This window comes from Mobula hypostoma, chromosome 9 (genome assembly GCF_963921235.1).
Source record: "Mobula hypostoma chromosome 9, sMobHyp1.1, whole genome shotgun sequence".
Taxonomy (NCBI): Eukaryota; Metazoa; Chordata; class Chondrichthyes; order Myliobatiformes; family Myliobatidae; genus Mobula; species Mobula hypostoma.
Genome location: NC_086105.1, coordinates 44,379,734 through 44,403,989, shown reverse-complemented (window position 1 = coordinate 44,403,989; position 24,256 = coordinate 44,379,734). Strand labels below are relative to the sequence as shown.

The following is a 24,256-nucleotide window of genomic DNA, read 5'->3' as shown; positions in this document are numbered from 1 at the left end:
GGAGGGGGAGGGATGGAGCCAAGAGCTGGACAGGTGATTGGCAAAGGGGATATGAGAGGATCATGGGACAGGAGGCCCAGGGAGAAAGACAAGGGGGGGGGGACCCAGAGGATGGGCAAGGGGTATAGTCAGAGGGACAGAGGGAGAAAAAGGAGAGTGAGAGAAAGAATGTGTGTATAAAAATAAATAACGGATGGGGTACAAGGGGGAGATGGGGCATTAACGGAGGTTAGTAAAGTCAATGTTCATGGCATCAGGTTGGAGGCTACCCAGACAGAATATAAGGTGTTGTTCCTCCAACCTGAGTGTGGCTTCATCTTTACAGTAGAGGAAGCCGTGGATAGACATGTCAGAATGGGAATGGGATGTGGAATTAAAATGTACGGCCACTGGGAGATCCTGCTTTCTTTGGCAGACAGAGCGTAGGTGTTCAGCAAAGCGGTCTCCTAGTCTGCGTCAGGTCTCGCAAATATATAGAAGGCCACATCAGGAGCACCGGACGCAGTATATCACCCCAGCTGACTCACAGGTGAAGTGTCGCCTCACGTGGAAGGACTGTCTGGGGCCCTGAATGGTGGTAAGGGAGGATGTGTAAGGGCATATGTAGCACTTGTTCCACTTACAAGGATAAGAGCCAGGAGGGAGATCAGTGGGGAGGGATGGGGGGTACGAATGGTCAAGGGAGTCGCGTAGGGAGCGATCCCTGCGGAAAGCAGAGAGGGGGGAGGGAAAGATGTGTTTAGTGGTGGGATCCCGTTGGAGGTGACGGAAGTTACGGACAATAACATGTTGGACCCGGAGGCTGGTGGGGTGGTAGGTGAGGACCAGGGGAACCCTATTCCTAGTGGGGTGGCGGGAGGAGTGGGAGAGATGCGTTTGAGAGCAGAGTTGATGGTGGAGGAAGGGAAGCCCCTTTCTTTAAAAAAGGTTATCTCCCTCGTCCTGGAATGAAAAGCCTCATCCTGAGAGCAGATGCGGCAGAGACAGAGGAATTGCGAGAAGGGTATGGCATTTTTGCAAGTGACAGGGTGGGAAGAGAAATAGTCCAGGTAGCTGTGAGAGCCCGTAGGCTTATAGTAGACATCAGTAGATAAGCTGTCTCCAGAGATAGACAGAAAGATCAAGAAAGGGGAGGGAGGTGTCAGAAATGGACCAGGTAAACTTGAGGGCAGGGTGAAAGTTGGAGGCAAAGTTAATAAAGTCAACGAGCTCAGCATGCGTGCAGGAAGCAGCGCCAATACAGTCGTCGATGTAGCGAAGGAAAAGTGAGGGACGGATACCAGAAGAGGTACGGAACATAGATGGTTGCACAAAGCCAACAAAAGGGCAGGCATAGCTAGGACCTATAGCTACACCTTTAGTTTGGAGGAAGTGGGAGGAGCCAAAGGAGAAATTATTAAGTGTGAGGACTAATTCCGCTAGACGGAGCAGAGTGGTGGTAGAGGGGAACTAATTAGGTCTGGAATCCAAAAAGAAGCGGAGAGTTTTGAGACCTTCCTGACGGGAAAGGAAGTATATAGGGACTGGACATCCATGGTGAAAATAAAGCGGTGGGAGCCAGGGAACTTAAAATCATCGAAAAGTTTAAGAGCATGAGAAGTGTCACGAACATAGGTAGGAAGGGATTGAACAAGGGGGGGATAAAACCGTGTCGAGGTATGCAGAAACGAGTTCAATGGGACAGGAGCAAGCTGAGACAATAGGTCTGCCAGGACAGGCAGGTTTGTAGATCTTGGGTAGGAGGTAGAAACGGGAAGTGCGAGGTGTGGGAACTACAGGGTTGGTAGCAGTGGGTGGGAGATCCACTCTGCTCTCAAACGCATCTCTCCCATTTCAAGCACATCTGCTCTCACTCCATCCTCCCGCTACCCCACTAGGAATAGGGTTCCCCTGGTCCTCACCTACCACCCCACCAGCCTTTGGGTTCAACGTATTATTCTCCGTAACTTCCGCCACCTCCAATGGGATCCCACCACTAAACACATCTTTCCCGGGTTCCCCCCTCTCTCTGCTTTCCGCAGGGATCGCTCCCTACGCGAATCCCTTGTCCATTCGTCCCCGCCCCCCCATCCCTCCCCACTGATCTCCCTCCTGGCACTTATCCTTGTAAGTGGAACAAGTGCTACACATGCCCTTACACTTCCTCCCTTACCACCATTCAGGGCCCCAGACAGTCCTTACACGTGAGGCGACACTTCAGCTGTGAGTCGGCTGGGGTGATATACTGCGTCCGGTGCTCCCGATGTGGCCTTTTATATATTGGCGAGACCTGACGCAGACTGGGAGACCGCTTTGCTGAACACCTACGCTCGGTCCGCCAGAGAAAACAGGATCTCCCAGTGGCCACACATTTTAATTCCACATCCCATTCCCATTCTGACATGTCTATCCACGGCCTCCTCTACTGTAAAGATGAAGCCACACTCAGGTTGGAGGAACAACACCTTATATTCTGTCTGGGTAGCCTCCAACCTGATGCCATGAACATTGACTTTACTAACCTCCGTTAATGCCCCATCTCCCCCTTGTACCCCATCCGTTATTTATTTTTATACACACATTCTTTCTCTCACTCTCCTTTTTCTCCCTCTGTCCCTCTGACTATACCCCTTGCCCATCCTCTGGGTCCCCCCCCCCTTGTCTTTCTCCCTGGGCCTCCTGTCCCATGATCCTCTCATATCCCCTTTGCCAATCACCTGTCCAGCTCTTGGCTCCATCCCTCCCCCTCCCGTCTTCTCCTATCATTTTGGATCTCCCCCTCCCCCTCCCACTTTCAAATCCCTTACTCACTGTTTCTTCATTTAGTCCTGACGAAGGGTCTCAGCCTGAAACGTCGACTGTACCGCTTCCTAGATATGCTGCCTGGCCTACTGTGTTCACCAGCAACTTTGATGTGTGTTGCTTGAATTTCCAGCATCTGCAGAATTCCTGTTGTGAGCTGGTAAGTTGATTGGTGAAGGAGGAACTCACCTTCTCTCCCCACCCCCCAGTTTCATCTATCACCTTCTGTTTCTTCCACCTGCCACCCCCTCCCCCATCTTCTAATTCTGACTCCTCATCTTTTTTGCTCCAGTCCTGAAACATCAACGGTACTCTTTTCTGTAGATGATGCTTGGCCTGCTGAGTTCCTCCAGCATTTTGTGTGAAGCCAAAGTTGGTTTGTTATATTGAGGCAACATGGTGAGGATAACAGCCAGTAAAGCTGTGTAGGTTTTGCTGTTCTTGTTTCTCCACAGCTCCTAAATTTGTGGGTTGGGAAGTTAATTGATCATTGCAAGTTGTAACTTGTATGAAGTGAGCAGTGGTGTCTAGCTGGATGGAGCTTTTGGGACTGTGGGGGAAAATGGATAATAAAATAAAAGAATCAATGTAATTCACTCCGAGCTGCACCAAGAAATTATTGAGATTATTAGATTATTAGATATAAGAACAAACAACTTTGCAACCTGCACTGCAAAACTAGCTGTACCTCTAGCAAATTGTTTTTAATATCAGCTTCAACCTGCTAATGGAGTTCCTCCAGTATTTAGTGTGTGCGCTTTGGATTTCCAGCATCTGTAGACTTTCTCCTGTTTATAATGTAGAATATTGTCCAGTTATGAAATGCTCTCAAATTGCTCGCAGCGGCCACTCCGGTGGTGATGACTGTTATCTGTCAAGTAGGGTGCCGTGCACAATCCTGATTTGATGGAGACGGACGTGACAGCACGGAGGAACATCTGGTAAAACTTCTGAACTGCTTGCTTCGCTGCTGCTACTGCTACTGTGTGGTCCAGAATCTCTGGAGGAGAAGGCCCCGAATCCTCAGCTTTGCTTGTTGCCCGGCGGCCAGGACGAGGTCAAAGCACTCGGCAAAGGATGGTGCTCGGAGAGGTTGTATCGGAGGGTCTGGTTGGAGATTTGAAGTTTTCGGACAGACTCAGAGTCGGCTGCGGTCAGGTGCTTCCAATGGTGGTGCATCAGGAAGTTGGCGGCGCTTGGAGGTTCATGGCAGAGAGAGTTTCTCCCTTCTGCCACCTACGTGAGATGATGAGTCTATCAGGGATTTCAGACTTTTTTTTACCATGCCCATGGTCTGCTCTTTATCAAATTATGGTATTGCTTTGCACTGTTGTAACTATATGTTATAATTATGTGGTTTTGTCAGTTTTAGTCTTGGTTGTCCTGTGTTTTCTTGTGATATCATTCTGGAGGAACATTGTATCATTTCTTAATGCATGCATTTCTAAATGACAATAAACAAGGACTGAGTGTCCTCATAATCTTAAAAAAATACCAGGATAATTCCTATCTGATTAATGATTGCATAATATTCAATTCCATTTACAACTCCTCAGAAAATGAATCAGCTCATATCCACAGGACCTAGACAATATCCAGGCATCGACTAATAAATGACAGTCAACTTTCTCACCACAGTAATGCCAGATAGTGATTATCTCCAGCAAGAGAATCAAACCCCTGTTCTTAACATTCAATGGCTTTGCCAACTCTTTTTACCAGTAATGTCCTGGGGTCTCCACTGACCAAAGGACCAACCATATACAAGAAGTCTGAGGCTGGGTATTCTGATGTGAATGGCTTGCTTCCTAATACCTTCCAAATCTCTATCACAAAGAAAAACAAGGGCAGTAGATACAAATGTTTGAAAATGTAGGTACATGGGATACAACCCGAGAATGTGGCCTCCAAATCGTACACCATTCCTTACCAAGAAATATAGTATTATTGTTTGTCAATATGCCTCAGTCACGGAACTTCCTCACCATTAGTACTGGTAAGGATGCAGTGGTTGAGAAAGTCACTTACCATTGTATTCTCAAGGGCAATTATGTATGTGCAATAAATACTCACCTTTCCAGCAATGCCTGGGTCCTGAAAATAAATAAACTTAATTTGATTGATTGATTCAAGATGTACTGAGATTCCCCGCCTACAATGTTCCTTTCTTTGCCTGCGCAAACTGCGGACAGTCCTGAAAAACTGTTAGATGGGGATACATTTTCAAAACAAAATTATAGCAGTCTTCTGTGGTGCAGTTGTGGGGAATGAAGCAATTAATTAGTGGTGATTCGTTGGCAATGACTAGATAGAAAAGAATTTAAATGCTGGAGATAAATGCTATGTCAGTCAATGTCCATGGAGAAAGAAGAACTGCTAGCCTTTTCATAGCAATTGGCCAATTCTGATGAAACCTGGAAAAGATGATTTTCCAGAATTGTTGAATTTGATATTGAGTTACATAGCCTGTTAACGTGCCTGGTTGGAATATATTCCTCAGGCTTACTTTCAATTTCAGTGGAACAGTGTAAGAGGCCAAAATCAGCATAGGGATGGAATGGAGAATTAAAGCAACAGACAAATGTGCTTAGAGCTATTTTTGCAGACTGAATGTCAGTGTCCTGGTTAGTTCTGATGAAAGATTGCCAATTTGACCTTTCTATCTACAGATGATATCTGATCTGAGTATTTCCAATATTTTCCATGTTTCTTTCAGATTTCTAGCATCAATTTTTTTTGTACTTTGAGTTAAGAATCAAATGAGGAGAGACTGTCTCACTTAATTGAATAGTGGTTTAGAAAAAGGGTGGTGCCATTACCTTGGATCCATGTTTTGGGTGCTAAATGGATGCAAAATCAAGTGGCTCCCGAATTTTTCTACCCCACTCATCCACATAGCTGAAGATCATTCCATCACCCTTCCAGTTTGTAGGTGGTGGAAAGGTAGTCCAGACATACCTGATGATAATCTGGCCTCAGCATTTATTTGCCATATCTATTCAAATCTATATACAGTATCTTTCATTTAAAAGAGTGGTGATAGTACTTCAAAGAAAGATGGCCAGTTTGAGAGAGAAAATCATTTTAATGGGGTCCTGGGTGTCAAAGCTGAAGATAAGCTGAGTAGAAACAGAAAATGCCTGCATAGTCAGTGGGTTAGGCAGCACCTGTGAAAAGAGAAACTTAGTTTTACATCCAGGGCCTTTCACCAGTTTTCTTTGCACAGATATGACCTGACCTACTGAGCTTTTCCATAACACATAGGAGCAGATTAGGTTCTTGGGCCCATTGAGTTTGTTCCAACATTCCATCATGGCTGACTTATTATCCCTCTTAAACTCATTCTCCTGCATGCTCCCTGTGATCTTTGACATTCTTACTAGTCAAGAACCTATCAACCTCTGCTTTAAACACATCCAATGTCTCGGACTCCACAGACGTCTGTGACGATGAATTCCAGATTCAACACCCTCTGGCTAAAGAAATTCCTCCTCATCTGTGTTCTAAAGGGATGTCTTTCTATTTTGAGGCTGTGCTCTACGGTCCTGGACTCTCCCACTATTAGAAACATCCTCTCAACATCCACTCTATCTAGGCCTTTCAATACTCGATAGTTTTCAAAAGGAACCCCCCCCCCCGCCATTCTTCTAAACTCCAATGAGTACAGGCCCAGAGCCATGAAACTCTCCTCGTATGTTAACCCTTTAATTTCTGGGATCATACTTGTATTTCCCTAGTTGTTTCAAATCACTGTCCCTTGATTCCAGCGTGTTTAGTTTTTATTTTAGGTTCCAACGTCTGTAGTTTTTTATTTTCAAGATTCAAAATTTAAGACTGCTTAATGTCATTTCTAGTACAGTACACAAATAAATGTTACTCAGGATCCGATGCAGCACAAAAAAATGCACACACAAGATAAAGAACACAATAATTAAAAAACAATAAATATAAACACATAAGATAGCTTATACACAGTACATTGATTCTATGTCCATAGTGATATTTGGTACAGGAGTGTCAGTATATAAGATGGCTGATAGGAAGTGATAAAATAATGGTGGTGGGGTGAGATAGTGGGTGCAGGTGTTGATCATCCTTACTGCTTGAGGAAGGTAACTATTTTTGAGTCTGGTAGTCTTGGAGTGGATGCTGCATTTCCTCCTCCCTGATGGGAGTGTCATAAGGAGGTGGCTGGGAATGGACCCAAGTGCAAGACACAGACACTGAAGTACTAGAGACAGGACTAGGATACAGGGTGAGGGCTGGACGTGGACATGAAAACCCGGAACCCAGAACAGGACTGGACAAGAGAGCTAGGAGCCCGGGCTTAGACTCTGAGCCAGAGACAGGACAAGGACCCAAAACCTGGGTCTTGCCTCTGGCTTGGACCCCAGAACTATTCAAGGACATGACTTGGCTGGCAGGCAAGACGAGGCTTGAGCCCAGAGACTTGAGCCGAGGCTTGAGACCAGAGACTTGAGACGAGGATTGAGACGAGGCTTGGGGTCTTGAAGCTTGGCTTGGGGCGAGGCTTGAGGCTTGGGGTCTTGAAGCTTGGCTTGGGGCGAGGCTTGAGGCCTGGGATCTTGAAGCTTGGCTTGGGGTGAGGCTTGAGGCTTGGGGTCTTGAAGCTTCTCCTGGGGCGCGGTACTCCTGGGCAGGGCACAGATCTCCACCCGACGGAGGCGAGGGACAGGAAGGGACAGATCCAACCGCAGGATAATGGCAATCTGGCCTGCCTTACCTGACGGAGGCAAGGAACAGGAAGGGACAAGACCCACCGCAGGGTAACGGCAATCTGGCCTGACTTACCTGACGGAGGCAAGGGACAGGAAGGGAGCTAGGTTCAGGGTGGCTCCAAGACAAGACTTCAGGTGAGACGAGGCAAGAGTTACCAGCAAGACAAGGCAAGGCTTCAGGCAATGCAAGGTGAGACAAGAACTTCAGGCGAGGAGAGAGTTACTGGCAAGACAAGGCAAGGCTTCAGGCGAGGAAACAGAAAACAGAGGTAGGGATACGAGGAGTAAGGACAAGAACAATCCAGCAGCCACACCCTGGTCTCTGGAGGTATTTATGCAGCCAGCCCCAACAAGAATCAGCTGCCTCAATTAGTGCTCGACAGGAACAGAAACAGGGTAGACAGGAAACTCTGGAGCAAGGGTCGATGGACCAGACTGTGAACCAGAATACGGACTTCATGGACTGGACCATGACAGGGAGTGGAACAAACAGTTCGTGAGCACAGTAGGTGTAATCCTTCATGGTGTTACTGGCCCTTTTCTGGCATTGGGCATTTTGACTACCAATTGCAAAGCCTTCCAGCCCACCACAGTGCAGTTTCCATACCATGCAGTGATACAGCTTGTTAGGATGCCCTCTATTGTGCATCGTAGAATGACGTGAGTATAGATGTGCATAGGCCAGCTCTCATCGACCTTCTCAAAAAGCAGACACATTGGTGCGCTTTCCTGATTCTACAGAATGACTTCTGGAATCATGAGGGGTTGTGCGAGATGTGCACTCCCAGGATTTTGAAACTGTGAGCAGTTTCCACTGAGTAGATTGCTCAGAAAATTTGCTGCAAATAGAAACCCAAAAGGTTTGTAGCATAAATTTAGTAATTATAAATACAAATGAACTAGAAGATCATTTTTGTCCAGATATTCTTGGAGGAGGGGGAGGAGCTGGAGTTGTGAGTTTCGGGGGAAGTTGTAGAGTTGGGAGTGGGGTGGACGAAGAACAATAAAGAGAAATAATCAGAGATTCTTCGTGATTGTACATCAACCAGCTCCATCACAGGCACAATTCTCCCCACCCCCCCCCACAGAGGACATCGTCATGGCGCAGTACCTCAAGGAGATGTGATAGGAATTCAATGTCCAGGGTCAGGCGCCTTTTTTGCCAAGCTCAGCTTGCTAAGCACAGCAGCTAACACTTCTAAAAATCAAAAAGATGTTTTTGAATAAGTTAAGATTTCAAACAATATTCTTTTTTAGCATCTTTTTGTAAACGGGAGCCAGTCTTCAGTTCTTGATGTGAATGGCCAGCAACAATCAGTCTGAAATTAAAAGGTCAGCTTTGCAAACAAACAGAACTGTCCATAGAGCATAGACTGTTAACCCATGGCAAGATAGCTGCTCAGGAGATGCAGAGTAAGACAATGTGGTTATGTTAAATGGGCTTCCATCAAACCATTGGCGAAGTTACTTAGTTAGTCAAGAAAGCTTACACCAGATTAATACTATCACTTGGCACATCAAAAGGTTGATCTATCAATAGTTGGAAGATTTGTGGACACGGCATTAATTGGGGATATCTGGAAACTCTGTCCCCAGAAGCTATTAGGCCATCTATCTAAAAAGGTATCTGAAAAAATGTCACATTTGTCTGAAGTCATCAGAGGATCAGAAGTGGAGAAGGTTAGCAACTTTAAATTCTTGGGTGTACCATTTCAGAGGACTTGTCTTGGAACCTGTGCAATTGCAAAGAAAGCATTGCACTGCCTCTACTTCCGCAGGAGTCTGTGGAGATTTGGCATGGCATCTAAAAGTTTGACAAAACTTCTATAGATGTGTAGTGGAGAGTGTATTGACTGGCTGCATCATGGCCTGGTATGGAAACACCAATGCCTTTGAATGGAAAATCCTATAAAAGATAGTAAATTTGACCCAGTACATCACAAGTAAAGTCCTCTTAACCATTGAGCACATCTACATGAAACACTGTTGTAGGAAAGCAGTATCCATCTTTAAAGATTCCCATCACCTAGATCATGCTCTCTTCTCACTGCTGCCATCAGATAGAAGGTACAAGAGCCTCAGGACTTGCGCCAGCAGGTTCAAGAACAGTTTTGACCCCTCAGCCATCAGGCTCTTGAATAAAAGGGGATAACTACACTCACTTGCCCCATCATTGAAATGTTCCTACAACCAATGATCTCTCTTTAAGGACTCTTTATCTCATTATCTCATGCTCCTGTTATTTATTGCTATTTATTTATATTTGCATTTGGACAGTTTGTTGTCTTATGCACTCTGGTTGATCTTTCATTGAGCCTGTTATAGTTATTATTGTATAGATTTGTTGAGTATACCCACAAGAAAATGAATCTCAGGATTGTCTATGTTGACATATATGAACTAATAAAATTTTCTTTGAACTTTTAAGTCAAGTGGCAAAAAAAACCAGTATAAATGTAAGAGAGCAGTCAGGCTTGTTAGGAATGGTCCAGAAACATCAAGAAGAATAACAGAAAGACAGGGTGAATGAGAATCCATTCTTCTGCCTTTTTTCTGTGATGGATAACTTATTTGTCTGCAACTCATTCGATTGTTTGTTAGATATAGGAATTGTACCTGTGCTTTGGAACTTCTTCGAGTTTTAGAGATCATTTGCAATTTGGAAATCTTTTATAAGATAGAAATCATCTTTGAGTTTTAAATGTGTTTTAAGAACTTTATCTAAATTTAAATATTTATCATTGAAAATAAATAAAACTGTGTTTACACTGCTTTGTGAGCGGCAGGTAGTTCCTCCTTGGTAGGGAGCGGGACCCACCACTGAAATAGTGGGTATTGGCAGCTAAACTCGCTCTGGATGATTAATAGGGAAGTGAACTAGGTAGCTACAGTAGAACCTCCCTTTAGTTATCTATATCGGATTGGGGTTAAGATCTTTGAGTTTAGAACTTCGCGGCCAGCAAACCCAATACCGCCACAAAGATGGCATCATCATTCAGAACCTTCACCATCTAGGAGATGTCTCTTCTCGTTTCTACCACCAGGGAGGAGATACCTGAAGACCCACGCTCAACAATTCAGAAACCGCTCCTCCTCCTCCGCCATCAGATTTCTGAATGGACCAAGAACACTACCTTGATCCTTTTTGCACGTGTTTTTTTTTGTAACTTTATGTCTTTGCACTGTACTGCTGTCTCAAAACAAGATATTTCATGTCAAATGTCGGTAATAATACAACTGCAAAGTAAGACAGAAGATGAACGTTAGTGGAATCACTGAGGGTGAGAATTCACTGAGCTTAAAGGCTGAGTGAAGAGACGAACAAAAGCCATGCAGTCGTGAGTGTTGCACTGTCTTTGATGCCATTTGGAAAGAGTTCCACGAAATAGTTGGAAGGAAAAGCAGTGGGAGCTCCGGCAACCCACGCGGATGCCCCGGGACCCACCCCGGCGCTGCTCGGAGGCGGGGCTGCTGACAGGAAGTTGAGGCTTGGAGGCGGGGTCGAGTCGATAGCCGTGTCCCTCTCCCGCAGGAAGTGGTGAGAGGACGGGCGGACAGGTAGAGCGGCGCCCCCTCGGCTGCTCGATACTCTTGCTTTGCTGCTCTCGCTTGTTCGCTGCACGGAAATGGCCGCGCTGCAGCTGGACTTCGGGCCGCTGAAGGAGCCGATCGGTTTCATCAAGCTCCTGGAGTGGGTGAGTAGGTTGCTTTCGCGGTAAAGATGGCCGGGACGCTGGCAGCATTATAGGGTGGGACGTACCTCAAACTGGGGCCTAGCGGTGAGGGGAGGCCGGGGTTGGAGCGTGGATACTCGGGCTGGGCAGGGTGGGGTGCGAGTGCTCTGTGTTCGGCCCTGCTTTGTTATCAGCCGCATGGCCTGGTTCCCGTTCCAGCAAGATCCTCCTTTTTCCGAGGGAAGGGGAGGGAGGAACAGGCTGGCAGGATTCTAGGAATGTCAAAGCAATTCCCACTTTTATCAGTAAAACGGGACCTCTTACGCACTTTTTTTTTAGTGAAGATAACCCTTGTTTCTTCGTGAAACAGACGTTTTGGTCATTCGTTTGGAAGTAGATTAGACAGGCCTCAAAGTATTGAATTAAACGTGAAAAATGCCCAGGGCGGGCTGATAGTGCAACGTAAGAGGAAGGTTAATATTTTCAGTCCACTGATCTGTGTGATGAACGCGCTTTGTAGGGTCGTATATTCGCCCTCTAGCTCTCTCGCTTCCTATCCACAATTTTGCAGCCTTTTCAGTTTTTGCTTCACATTTTTGATACTTGTGCTTTTAACAGCAAATGTCTCTTGGTGTGCTTCCATCGGCTATGTCCTTTTATATTTTTCTTCTGCTGGCCAAGTCTGTGGCTACTTTGATGTAGTTGCATCACATCCTGGAAGCCCATTGAATTAGGGCTCAGTCCACTAAGCATATTTACTCTATTTAATCTGATGAATGCTGATGGTAGAATCATAAACCTAATAATAATAATAATAGAAATGGAACCCTACTTTTTTTTTGAAAAGGAAGACTGTTTTACTGGTGACATTGTGGTGGCACACTCCTGCTTCAGATGAGAGTAGCTCATGGGTTTATTTTCCTCTCACCAGTTGCTGATATGTTGTGCACACTTGGAGTAAAGATACTCTGGTGTTATTGAAAACTTGTGAAGGCAGGATGATTGTGTTGAAGTTGAGTGAAATTTGAAACAACCAGATGGTGAACTTGTATAACTGCCATTTTTGAAGGCTGCTTCCTGTTTGGTTATTTCATGCTTTTAAGATTTTCAGTTCGAAATCTCAATAAAACAAATTTTATTAGTGGCATATTCAAGATTTCTTAATATATTACTTCTGCGTTAAGATTTATTCAATTTCAGTATGTGATTGTACTACCCCTGACACTGGTGGACTTAAGATCTTGAAGGTGTACTGGTGAAAAATATTGTGGCCAATCTTGTGGCGCTCTGAAAATGTTTCTGCCTAGTACATTAATTAAGTTACTGCAAAATAAACTAAACGTTTTTTATCCTACCATTGTTCTTTGATTTCAAGCCCAAAGTTTCAGCAACACGAGCATACCGATTGAACAGCAGAAGAACATACTCTTCAGCCCATGATGTTAGTGCCAACACTGTCAATTTAAACTAACCCATTTGCCTGCACATGGTCAACATTTCTCTATCTTCTGTCTGTTTATGCGCCTTTCTGAACGTCTCTTGCATGTTTCTATCATATGTTTCCACTACTTCCCCTGAAAGTGTATTTTAGACATTGCCACAATGTAAATCTATATTTAAAACTAGGTTCACAAAACTTTCAGACTTTCTCCCTCTCACCTTAAAGCTATAGTTTACACTATTTGACATTTTCAACTTGGCCATCAACGCCATCTAAACTCCTCATAATTTTATATTCTACTTTCAGGTCACTCCTTCAGCCTCTGATGCTGCAGAGAAAACAGTCCAAGTTTCTTATAACTAATACAGGCAACTTCCTGGTAAACTACTTTTGCACCTGCTGCAGCCGCCATGTCCTTCCTGTAAAGTGGTGACAAAAACTGCACACAATACTCCAAAAGTGACCCAATCAAAGTCATGTATGGCTGCAACATGATTTCCCAACTTTTAAAATTGCAAAATGCAACAGCTCCTTTGATTCCTCTTTATTAAAATTTCCTGACACTTGGGAAAATTGGATTTTTTTAAACAAGTAAGAAAACCTACTGTTTAATCTAACTAATTTCACCTCATGAAATAATCATTGACACTTTAAAAGTCTCCGTGGAAAAATGAAATTCACAGTATGTTTGGTAATGCTTTCCATCATTTAAAATTTGTTGCTTCATCTGTAAAGCATGCTGAAGTGTGCTGCACACTCTTTAGAGTGAGGTCACTCAAGATATTGTGTCTTGGTCAGTCTCAAAAAGGACTCCCTTTAATCCCACACCAAAAGGGGCTCATTTCTCATGATCCTACAGTTTTGATTTTTCTTCTAAGGAATAAATCTAACAGTCCTTAGATTACCATTACATTTTCTACCATCTTTTCAGAGGTGCAGTATTAACAGCCAGTTAGATATCTTTCTACTCAGTTTTCCTGCAAGGTTTCTTGCTGTTTGTCTTAGGACTACAACCACTGGCTTCCAACCTCTTCATACCACCAGAGAAACCAGCTTCCCACTTAACCTCATAATTTTGAGTGTTTCATGTTGGTTAATCCATGTTACTTCAAATCAAAAATGATGGTAATTGTCTTCTGCTTTCCAAGACCATCAACTCTTCCTCTAAATCCTTCTTTCTCTGCCCTTCGTTGAGACATACCAAAAAACCTCCCACTGAGTTTTTGCTCATTTGCCCTACTATTATTTCAAATCACTTTGAGTAAGCCATTCAGCTCCACCAGAATTTGCAGGCCAGTTTTTACCCCTGCACCTCACAGATGACTGGTCTTATGAATCTTTTTCATCTTCGTGCCCAGCAGCATGGTTTGAGTTGAAACTCAGCCTTCAGTGAGAAGGCACTGCTCTCAAAATCCATGACAGCTGATACAGTTGAAGGCAGGAATTCACTGGCTCTAAAAACTAAGTAAGTAATTTTCTGATAACTGTTCGTGCCATTCAGAACTTTAAATATTGTTAACCATAGAAACCATAGAAACTACAGCACAGAAACAGGCCTTTTGGCCCTTCTTGGCTATGCTGAACCATTTTCTGCCTAGTCCCACCGATCTGCACACGGACCATATCCCTCCATACACCTCCCATTCATGTATCTGTCCAATTTATTCTTAAATGTTAAAAAAGAACCCGCATTTACCACCTCGTCTGGCAGCTCATTCCATACTCCCACCACTCTCTGTGTGAAGAAGCCCCCCCTAATGTTCCCTTTAAACTTTTTCCCCCTCACCCTTAACCCATGTCCTCTGGTTTTTTTTTCTCCCCTTGCCTCAGTGGAAAAAGCCTGCTTGCATTCACTCTATCTATACCCATCATAATTTTATATACCTCTATCAAATCTCCCCTCATTCTTCTACGCTCCAGGGAATAAAGTCCTAACCTATTCAACCTTTCTCTGTAACTGAGTTTCTTAAGTCCCGGCAACATCCTTGTAAACCTTCTCTGCGCTCTTTCAACCTTATTTATATCCTTCCTGTAATTTGGTGACCAAAACTGAACACGATACTCCAGATTCGGCCTCACCAATGCCTTATACAACCTCATCATAACATTCCAGCTCTTATACTCAATACTTTGATTAATAAAGGCCAATGTACCAAAAGCTCTCTTTACGACCCTATCTACCTGTGACGCCATTTTTAGGGAATTTTGTATCTATTCCCAGATCCCTCTGTTCCACTGCACTCCTCAGTGCCTTACCATTAACCCTGTATGTTCTACGTTGGTTTGTCCTTCCAACGTGCAATACCTCACACTTGTCTGTACTAAACTCCATCTGCCATTTTTCAACCCATTTTTCCAGCTGGTCCAAGTCCCTCTGCAGGCTCTGAAAACCTTCCTCGCTGTCTACTACACCTCCAGTCTTTGTATCATTGGCAAATTTGCTGATCCAATTTACCACATTATCATCCAGATCATTGATATAGATGACAAATAACAATGGACCCAGCACTGATCCCTGTGGCACACCACTAGTCACAGGCCTCCACTCGGAGAAGCAATTCTCTACTACCACTCTTTGGCTTCTTTCATTGAGCCGATGTCTAATCCAATTTGCCACCTCTCCATGTATACCTAGTGACTGAATTTTCCTAACTAACCTCCCATGCGGGACCTTGTCAAAGGCCTTACTGAAGTCCATGTAGACAATATCCACTGCCTTCCCTTCATCCACTTTCCTGGTAACCTCCTGGAAAAACTCCAATAGCTTGGTCAAACATGACCTACCACGCACAAAACCATGTTGACTCTCCCTATAAGTCCCTGTCTATCCAAATGTTTGTAGATTCTGTCTCTTAGTACTCCCTCCAATAACTTACCTACTACCGACGTTAAACTTACCGGCCTATAATTTCCCGGATTACTTTTCAATCCTTTTTTAAACAACGGAACAACATGAGCCACTCTCCAATCCTCCAGCACCTCACCTGTAGACAGCGACATTTTACATATTTCAGCCAGGGCCCCTGCAATTTCAACACTAGTCTCCTTCAAGGTCCGAGGGAACACCCTGTCAGGTCCCGGGGATTTATCCACTTTAATTTTCCTCAAGACAGCAAGCACCTCCTCCCTTTCAATCTGTACAGTTTCCATGATCTCACTGCTTGTTTCCCTTAATTCCATAAACTTTATGCCAGTTTCCTTAGTAAATACAGATACAAAAAACCTATTTAAGATCTCCCCCATTTCCTTTGGCTCCTCACATAGCCAACCACACTGATCTTCAAGAGGACCAATTTTATCCCTTACAATCCTTTTGCTCTTAATATACCTGTAAAAGCTGTTTGGATTATCCTTCACTTTGACTGCCAAGGCAACCTCATGTCTTCTTTTAGCCCTCCTGATTACTTTCTTAAGTATTTTCTTGCACTTCTTGTACTCCTCAAGCACCTGATTTACTCCCTGTTTCCTATACATTTCATACAACTCCTCTTCTTCTTTATCAGAGTTGCAATATCCCTTGAGAACCAAGGTTCCTTATTCCTATTCACTTTGCCTTTAATCCTGACAGGAACATACAAACTCTGCACTCTCAAAATTTCTCCTTTGAAGGCTTCCCACCTACCGATCACATCTTTGCCAGAGAACAACCTGTCCCAATCCACGCTTTTTAGATCCTTTCTTATTTCTTCAAATTCGGCTGCCTTCCAGTTCAGAACCTCAACCCTAGGACCAGATCTGTCCTTGTCCATGATCAAATTGAAACTAATGGTGTTATGATCACTGGAACCAAAGTGCTCCCCTACACAGACTTCTGTCACCTGTCCTAACTTGTTTCCTAACAGGAGATCCAATATTGCATCCCCTCTCGTTGGTCCCTCTATATATTGATTTAGAAAACTTTCCTGAACACATTTTACAAACTCTAAACCATCTAGACCCCTAACAGTATGGGAGGCCCAGTCAATATATGGAAAATTAAAATCCCCTACCACCACAACTTTATGTTTCCTGCAGTTGCCTGCTATCTCTCTGCAGATTTGCTCTTCCAATTCTCGTTGACTATTGGGTGGTCTGTAATACAATCCCACTAATGTGGCCATACCTTTCCTGTTTCTCAGCTCCACCTACAAGGACTCAGTAGACAGGCCCTCTAATCTTTCCTGCCTGAGCACTGCTGTAATATTTTCCCTAACAAGCAATGCTATGCTTGAAACACAAATTTAAATAGGGCAAAAATAAAACAAAAGCAAATGGATAAATGAAAGTATTAGTGACTTTGTATATATAAGCATAGAGACTTTCTGTACTGTCAGTTCACAAATCCATTACCTTATGTTCTGGATTGAAACCACCACATTTTCAGATCTGAATCAGGTCCAAGTTGGATTCAGTATTTAAGAAGTGTTTACCATCACCAAGCATCCCCTACTTCTCCTGCAGTAATGTTGGGGAAATCCCAGGAAGATTTAGCTCCATGTGAAATTCAACAGTTCAGTCTGACAGGTTCATCATTAAAAATCGGTCATTAAGTCAAGGACTACATGCACAGAAGTCCCAGACTCACCCTAGTATAAACCACAAGGTTGAAGGTTTTACTGGAACAATTGGCATTTACCAGTGAATTTCACTATGTATCTGGGATCTTTTGGGTAGGGAAGATGTGTTCAGTTAGGTCTGTTGCTGTCAAGTCACAAGTTTAGAACATTATATAAAATGATGTTACTTCATACAGTTTTTTAGAAGAGCTTGCCACATGCAAGTGGTTGCCACATTTGAAATAACGGTGTTTAATTTTCTTTAAAGCACTTGGGGTTGTCCTGAAATAGTTTAGGGTGTATTACAAATGCAAGTTTTTCCTCAAAAGTGTGTTAAAACTTCCTGTATGATTAGTGACCTTTCTGGTGCAAAGCATGGTCATACTTGGTGGATGTTACTGCATACAACTTTTCTTCATTTGGATTCTGCCTGGTTTCTGCTTTTTCATGTGTTTTCATGCTTTTTCAGTTTCCATTCAAGGTCAGTGTATTTCAAATTTTGGCAAACTGGACTTAGGATAGTTTTTTTTCACTGCTTCTATACCTGCATTTACTGGGCTGTTGAGGAAAGCTGTTTGGGAATATGGGGACCAGTTTTGTTTTACATCAGTTGTGGTCACCATTGGGTGAACTGAAATTGAAATTCGATGAGTTCTGATAACCAGTGTAACCAGTATAGGAATTGAAATTTATCCTGTGGTGTTGAGGTTGTTGGTTTTAGGGTTTAGTTAATTTTGAAATATGTGACATTCAGCTGGGCATTTTAAATTGATGGAACTGTTTTACTTTAATTTTGCTTGAAAAGATAAGCTCAGTAATCAGTACCTTAAATCATTAACAATTCCACAACTTTTTTCCTGAAAATATGTCACTTGTCTAAAAATTGTTACTGCTTTTTAAACCCTATTTTGCTATTCCTGCCATTCCAGACAGCTTCATCCAGTTTAGTTAAATTCTTTCTCTTTATGTACTTTGTCTCAAATATGGTTACATGGGCAGCATTGTAGATGTCGACTATAATCTTTAAATGGAGCAGGTTCTTTCTAATTTACCTTGACACACATAGTGGGGAAGTTAAATAAATCGTTTTGTAATGAGCTGATAAACTTTATTCTCCATGTTTCTGCGTGGACCTGAGGCCAGAACAGATGGCAGGGTGTATTTGTCCAATCTGTAACGGTTCACTTTCATGCTTCCTGCGTCAGCAGTGAGAGTGAACTGCAGATTCGTTTGTGGTTGTGAAAAAGCAATTGACTGTGTGGTCGCTGTACCAGGAGGGAAGCTCATGAGGCACTCACCAACAAAGGAACCCTTCAATTATTATCATTAAGTGATAACTTCGCTGCTGTTGCTGCATCAGCCTGGAAGAAGTTAACCCTTTGAATTTCATCGTGTTTAAAATAGTGGCTGCAAATGGGAAGGAAAATACAACAGTGCATTTTATCATAGTGAGGTTTCTGGTTCTGCTTTGTTCCTCTGTGCGTAGGGACTATGAAGTACGACGGATAGCTGTGATTGGCAATCAGTGAAGATATTGGTAATTTTCAACCTTGCTGGCTGGGTTAATCTAAAAGTGATTGTACAGCTAGCAATTGATATCAGTTTCGATTGTTAAATTTACTGCTCCTTAATTCAAATTACAGGAGCGCCTGTAATTTGCTCCCACAGAATTTGTGTCAGATTCTTTTTCAGCTTCCATCTTCTTGACATGCAGATGACATAGTTTCACATTACAGAAAAGCACAAAAGGGATGGTGTACTGAGAACACCCCCCCAGATAATATGGGGCAGCTGTTGCGTTTGTAGTATAACTTTCTGCTGCTGGATATTTAAGTTTTGTGCAAATGTGATGAAATTATCTCAAGGCAGGTGTATTTGTACAGGTGTTTAATTTGATTCTCTTTAGCTGTGCTGGTCTGTTATACAATTGCATGAACAATGTACTTAGATAAAGGACATTAATGTGCAGTGTAAATTGTGTTAAGTCTTCCTAGCAATCATCTGTATAATATTGTAATCTCCATTGGTACTGTTGTGGGATAATAAATTGAATTAATTCAAGCCCAGAGAATCATCTGGGGAAAGAATAAAGTTGAAGAGTTGCCTGCAGAGACATTGGTACACTCAGACCCCACATAACAGCATGCTGCATAGTGCTGATTCGTTACAAAGCAGTGATTCAATTCTTCATTGAAATTTTTAAAAATATCAAAAAAAATCATTCCAGACATCACTTAAAACTGCTCAAGTGGCCGCCATTTGAGTCAGCCAATGAATTGAAACATTTAGTCAGCCAATGCAAGTGCTTTACATACACTCTGAGCCATTCACAGCCAATCATGTATTAGTTCACACTCTGCCTCCTCCTCCTGTGTAAAAATTTCTGCTCACTCACCAACATAGTCCATTTCTTTCACCTGTAATGTCTGCAAAACTGTCTGCAACTTCCAGTGAGGGTAGTATATCTAAGACGTCTAGGAAAAGCATTAGCATGGATGTGAAACTGCAAGTGATACAGGTTTCCTCTGCCATCCGAAGGTAGAGCATTCCTATGAAACGGTTCGTAAGCTGGAATGTCGTAAAGTGAAGAAGCAATTGCCATTTACTTATATGAGAAAAATTTGTGAGTGTCGCAGACCCAAAAAATAACCTACCAAATCATGCCAAATAATGCACAAAACCTAAAATAACAGTAGCATATAGTAAAAGCAGAAATAATATGATAAATACACAGTCTATATAAAGTAGAAATACTTTTCTGCAGTCGTTGCCGCACTGTCCACCATAGCGAAAATCTCACGCAACTGCTCTCGGCAGAAACACTCTCTCTAGTAACTTTTAAGTTATGTTGCTGCCAAATCATACCAAATAACACATAAAAATACACAGCCTATATAAAGTAGAAATAATGTATGTACAGTGTAGTATTACCTACCGGAATTGGGACGACAGCGCCGAGCACACTGATGGTGTGTTAGGCTGAGCCGTCGGAGGTTGGGGTGGTGCAGTGGTCCCCAACCTCCAGGCCGCGGACCGACACCAATCCGTGAAGCATGCAGGGGTGCAGCAGTGGCCGGGACGCACCCGGCGCATCTTTTAAGAAAAAAGCCGAAATAAACAAGCTAACTAATTAGGTGCCGCCTGGCACGTAAGTGTTGGCCCAGATCAGAGGCGATGCAGTCGGGCAGCACCTAATTAATTAGCATGTTTATTTTGGTTTTTTTCTTAAAGATGTGCCGGGTGCGTCCCGGCCACCGCTGCACCACTGCATCGTTCGCAGCAAAGTATTGGTCCACGGCCCGGAGGTTGGGGTGGTGGGACATTGGGGTGTCATCTCATCATCATCTATTTCCACCAGGGCAGGCAGGTTATCTTCTCCTATGTCTGCCTGTCTCGATGTCGAAGGTTGAGGTTCGTTGTCTGCTGTGGCTGATATGGAAGGCTTGAAAAACGACAATATGCTTGACTGCTTAGCCTCGCGCATTTTTCTATCATACAGTTCTTTGTAAGCACTCGAACCATCCTGCAAATATGCCCTAAACCAACGTACCCTTTCAAAATTAAAGTCGTACTTTTCTGCAATCATCGCAGCGAAAATCTCACACAGTTGCTTCACGTTCAGTTCCTGGATGACTTCACTTTTGGTCCGTTTGCTACTGCATTCGGTTTCGATTGTTATCCTTTCCTCTTCCAATTGCATCAGCTCTTCATCTATCAGTTCTTGGTCATGGGATGCCAAAACCTCTTCAACATCATCTTTGTCAACTTCCACAAGCCAAACTCACTTTGTCCTTACTTCGTTCACGATGATTGAAACGCTTAATTATGTCTAGTTTTACGCTAAGTGTAACACCCTTGCGAGCTCTTTTAGGCTTTTCTGATACCTTAGAACTCATCTTGCTTACGGATGCTCAAAATAAATGGACATAAAGCACAGATGCTCACAGGCACGTGTTTAAGCAATGCCAGCTAGAGTGCAATTCCGAGGGAGGAGCTTGGCTGCTCGGGGTGTGCACTGCCTTTTTCCTAACAGTGAAGACACTTTCTGTTAGCGAAAACAAGTAACTAATGTAGGTCTTCGTAACAGCGAGGTGTCTTAAAGCGAACGTTCGAAAAGCGGGGGACACCTGTACAGTGTTTGGAACGCTGGTGAGTGTCAGGTTGATGTTAGCACCTCTTTGAAATTGGCTATATTGATCAGAATGACCCTGACTGGGAGCGAAGCAATAGGGCAAAGAGAGATGTTTTCGACATGATTTCCTGCTGCTGAGAACAGCTTCATGAGAGGAAATCTGAGAAAAAGCAGTCAAATCTAAAAGCCTACTTGAAAAAGCCGAAGTTAAAGGAGGACCCACAGCCTGGTTCCTCCTCTAAGATGTAACCACCACTCGCTTCCCTCTGCTGCTGCTGCTGCTGTGATGTGTTGCTGCTGCACTGATGGTTAGGCCTATTTGTGTGTTTGTTACTCCATGAATTACTGTGTTTACAAAAAATAACATGTATCTCAGGTTTAATTATTTTTATCAGGCACACATGTCCATTTAAGTAATGTTATAATGACCCCGCGTTGTGCTGGTTTGTATAGCGCTCCACCTCCAAGGAATGCATCCTCAGTGTTAAGTGGGGTCTGGCTGTATTGGCCATTGACATCACAGCTCTTGAAGTCTGTACTCCTGTTGAGTATGTTGTATCTTAATCTAATCTACAGTCATGGTCAGTTTATTAGGTACAGGAATGGAACCCAGTGTAGTCTTCTGGTGCTGTAGCCCATCCACTTCAAGGTTGGCTATGTTGTGCATTCATAGATGCTCTTCTGCACACCACTGTTGTAATATCACACACAAAATGCTGGAGGAACTCAGTAGGCCAGGCCTATTTGCTAATTTTGATTCTGAGATTGTCGGACTTCTGGAAACTGGGTGACTGGCTATATGGAGTTAGGTTATTGCCTGTATTTTCTTGGTATGGACAATATGGTTTCATCCAGCTGTATTTGCTCAATAAATTGTAATTGGTGCAATGGTGCAATACTGGGTGTAGTTATGGGCAATAAGGAAAAGCTTCTAATTGTGGATATTTTTAAAAATTGGCTTCTTTCCTTTTAGGGTTTAAACTGTCTATTGCAGGCAAATCAAATGACATCTGTTCTTGATGCTATCCTTTTGCTTCAACCTCTTCAGAAATTTTAGAAATTGTCAGATGAATTCACCAGATGTTATGGTGTTCTGTCAGTGCTGAGTTGTGAAATTTGTTTACACAAGCAAAGTATCATCTGATGTTTTCTTGCATGTTCCCATATTCCAGTGCTATGGAGCTACGTGTGTGGTTCGATGAAACATAGCTCTTAGGACATGTTGCAATATTGAAAGTGAGAATAACTTAGAGATGTTGAAAGTGTGAGGGACTCAGAGATTCAAGTATTTTTACAATGAACGGTAGATGAATGCCTGCATTTGAATAGGGCTAAGTACCAGTGGCTTTGATGTTAGTGGAAAAATCCCCAATTTTAAAGCATAATGCTGATCACTGCTTTATATTGAACCAGACTGGTAGACCTCCAAATAAAACATGGCTAAAGTGACCCTAGTCGCACAGTTTGGAAGTGTTGTTATTTGCATTTCACCAAGCTGAAAAGGCAATTTATTCATAATCAATTGCGATGAATACTTCCTAATGGCAAATGTTTGGAAAATTCCATTTCAAAACAATATCCATCCAGTGATGCTCCAATGGTCTGGAATTATGAAATAGTCTTAATGAACTCTTAATTACTGTAAGAGGAAGTTGTGCTAGAGTTGCAAAGCTGTATTCTAAAGTGAAAACATTTAGAAGTTCAGCAGGAAAATGTTACAGCCATAATCACATTGCGATGTAATCACATGACATAGTTTTGGGATTAAATTTAGTGGCTTCCTGAAGTTTATGTGAAGTCGACATTCCTTGTTCAAGCCACCGTGATTGAGCTCTCTATCCTGTTAATTAATCCCTCATGAACCATACAGTCACCTTTAGAAAGAAATAAAATCCCTATTCATAAGGGGAAAATTGATTGCTTGAAGAGAGGGAAGAAGCGATTAAAATCAGTCCTGGCGATTACATGAACCAAGTGTCACTTTGAAAAGAAAAGTTTACATGATGTAATCTGGTCCTTGTAAATAGCATTGACCACAGCAGTCAGTAATACATTTTGAAGACAGTGCAGTTGTAGCCAGGTTTTGGCTCTACTTTTGTTTCTGTGAATTATAGGAGAATATTTTAACTTTCCAGTGATATGACAGATCTCTGAGTGGCTCCAACAATTACCTCTCTTATACTTGTAGTGAGCAAGGACATTTTGTCTGCCCAGGAATGGAGAGAATAGGACCAGGTATTATCACTGTCCACATGGTGATAATACTAACTTACCTTTCCAGTTGAATGAAGATTTGTACAAAAGAACTGATGGGAATAAAATTATGCTGAACACAGCATAAAAATGCTGGTAGGTGCTGATTGAAATTCTCAATTAAGGACTTGGATGTCAAATGAATTATACTAAGTATACAAGAGTTGGCACAGAACCCTTGCGAGCATTATGAGAACTACTTTCATCAAACAATTTTTTCCCCTAAATCTTTCGTTATTTTCCCTTCACAGTTATTGTTCATAAGAATGTAAGGGATGGAGCTAGGTGAAGGTGCCATTCATTGATTGTTATCTCATTGCTGCTCTCCTGTAATAATCCCATATCCCTTGATTCCATTATTATCTAAAAATCTGTTGATCTGTTTTGACAAATCTAAGAAACTGGCCGCCTTTGTTCTCTTTTTGGAGAATTTCAAGACCTGCTTTGTTCTGGGTAAAGATACTCCTTAGTTCTGAAGGGCTGAACTCTTGTTGTGAGGTTTGGTTCTAGACATCTCATCCAGAGAAAATGTCTCAAGCTTCATGTTCCAGTGTGTTTCTCCTAAACTCTGAAGAGTAAAGTTATGTAATTCTTAGTCTTTCCTCATAAGGATAAGCCACGTGTACCAGGAATAAGGCTGTTGGATTTTTTTTAGTCACAGAGCACTACAGCACAGAAAGAGACCCTACAGTGCATCTAGT

General features: G+C 42.9%; 1 protein-coding gene across 1 annotated transcript in view; it reads left to right on the top strand.

The window, feature by feature from the left end:
• Positions 1–11,026: 11,026 nt before the first annotated feature.
• The window catches only part of sypl1 (synaptophysin-like 1), a 40,399-nt gene continuing 27,169 nt past the window's right edge, over positions 11,027–24,256 (top strand). Inside the window, exon 1 of the mRNA XM_063058192.1 lies at positions 11,027–11,215. Within this exon, the coding sequence (XP_062914262.1) occupies positions 11,147–11,215 (69 nt within the window). The 5' untranslated portion in view covers positions 11,027–11,146. The remainder of the gene's footprint in view (positions 11,216–24,256) is intronic.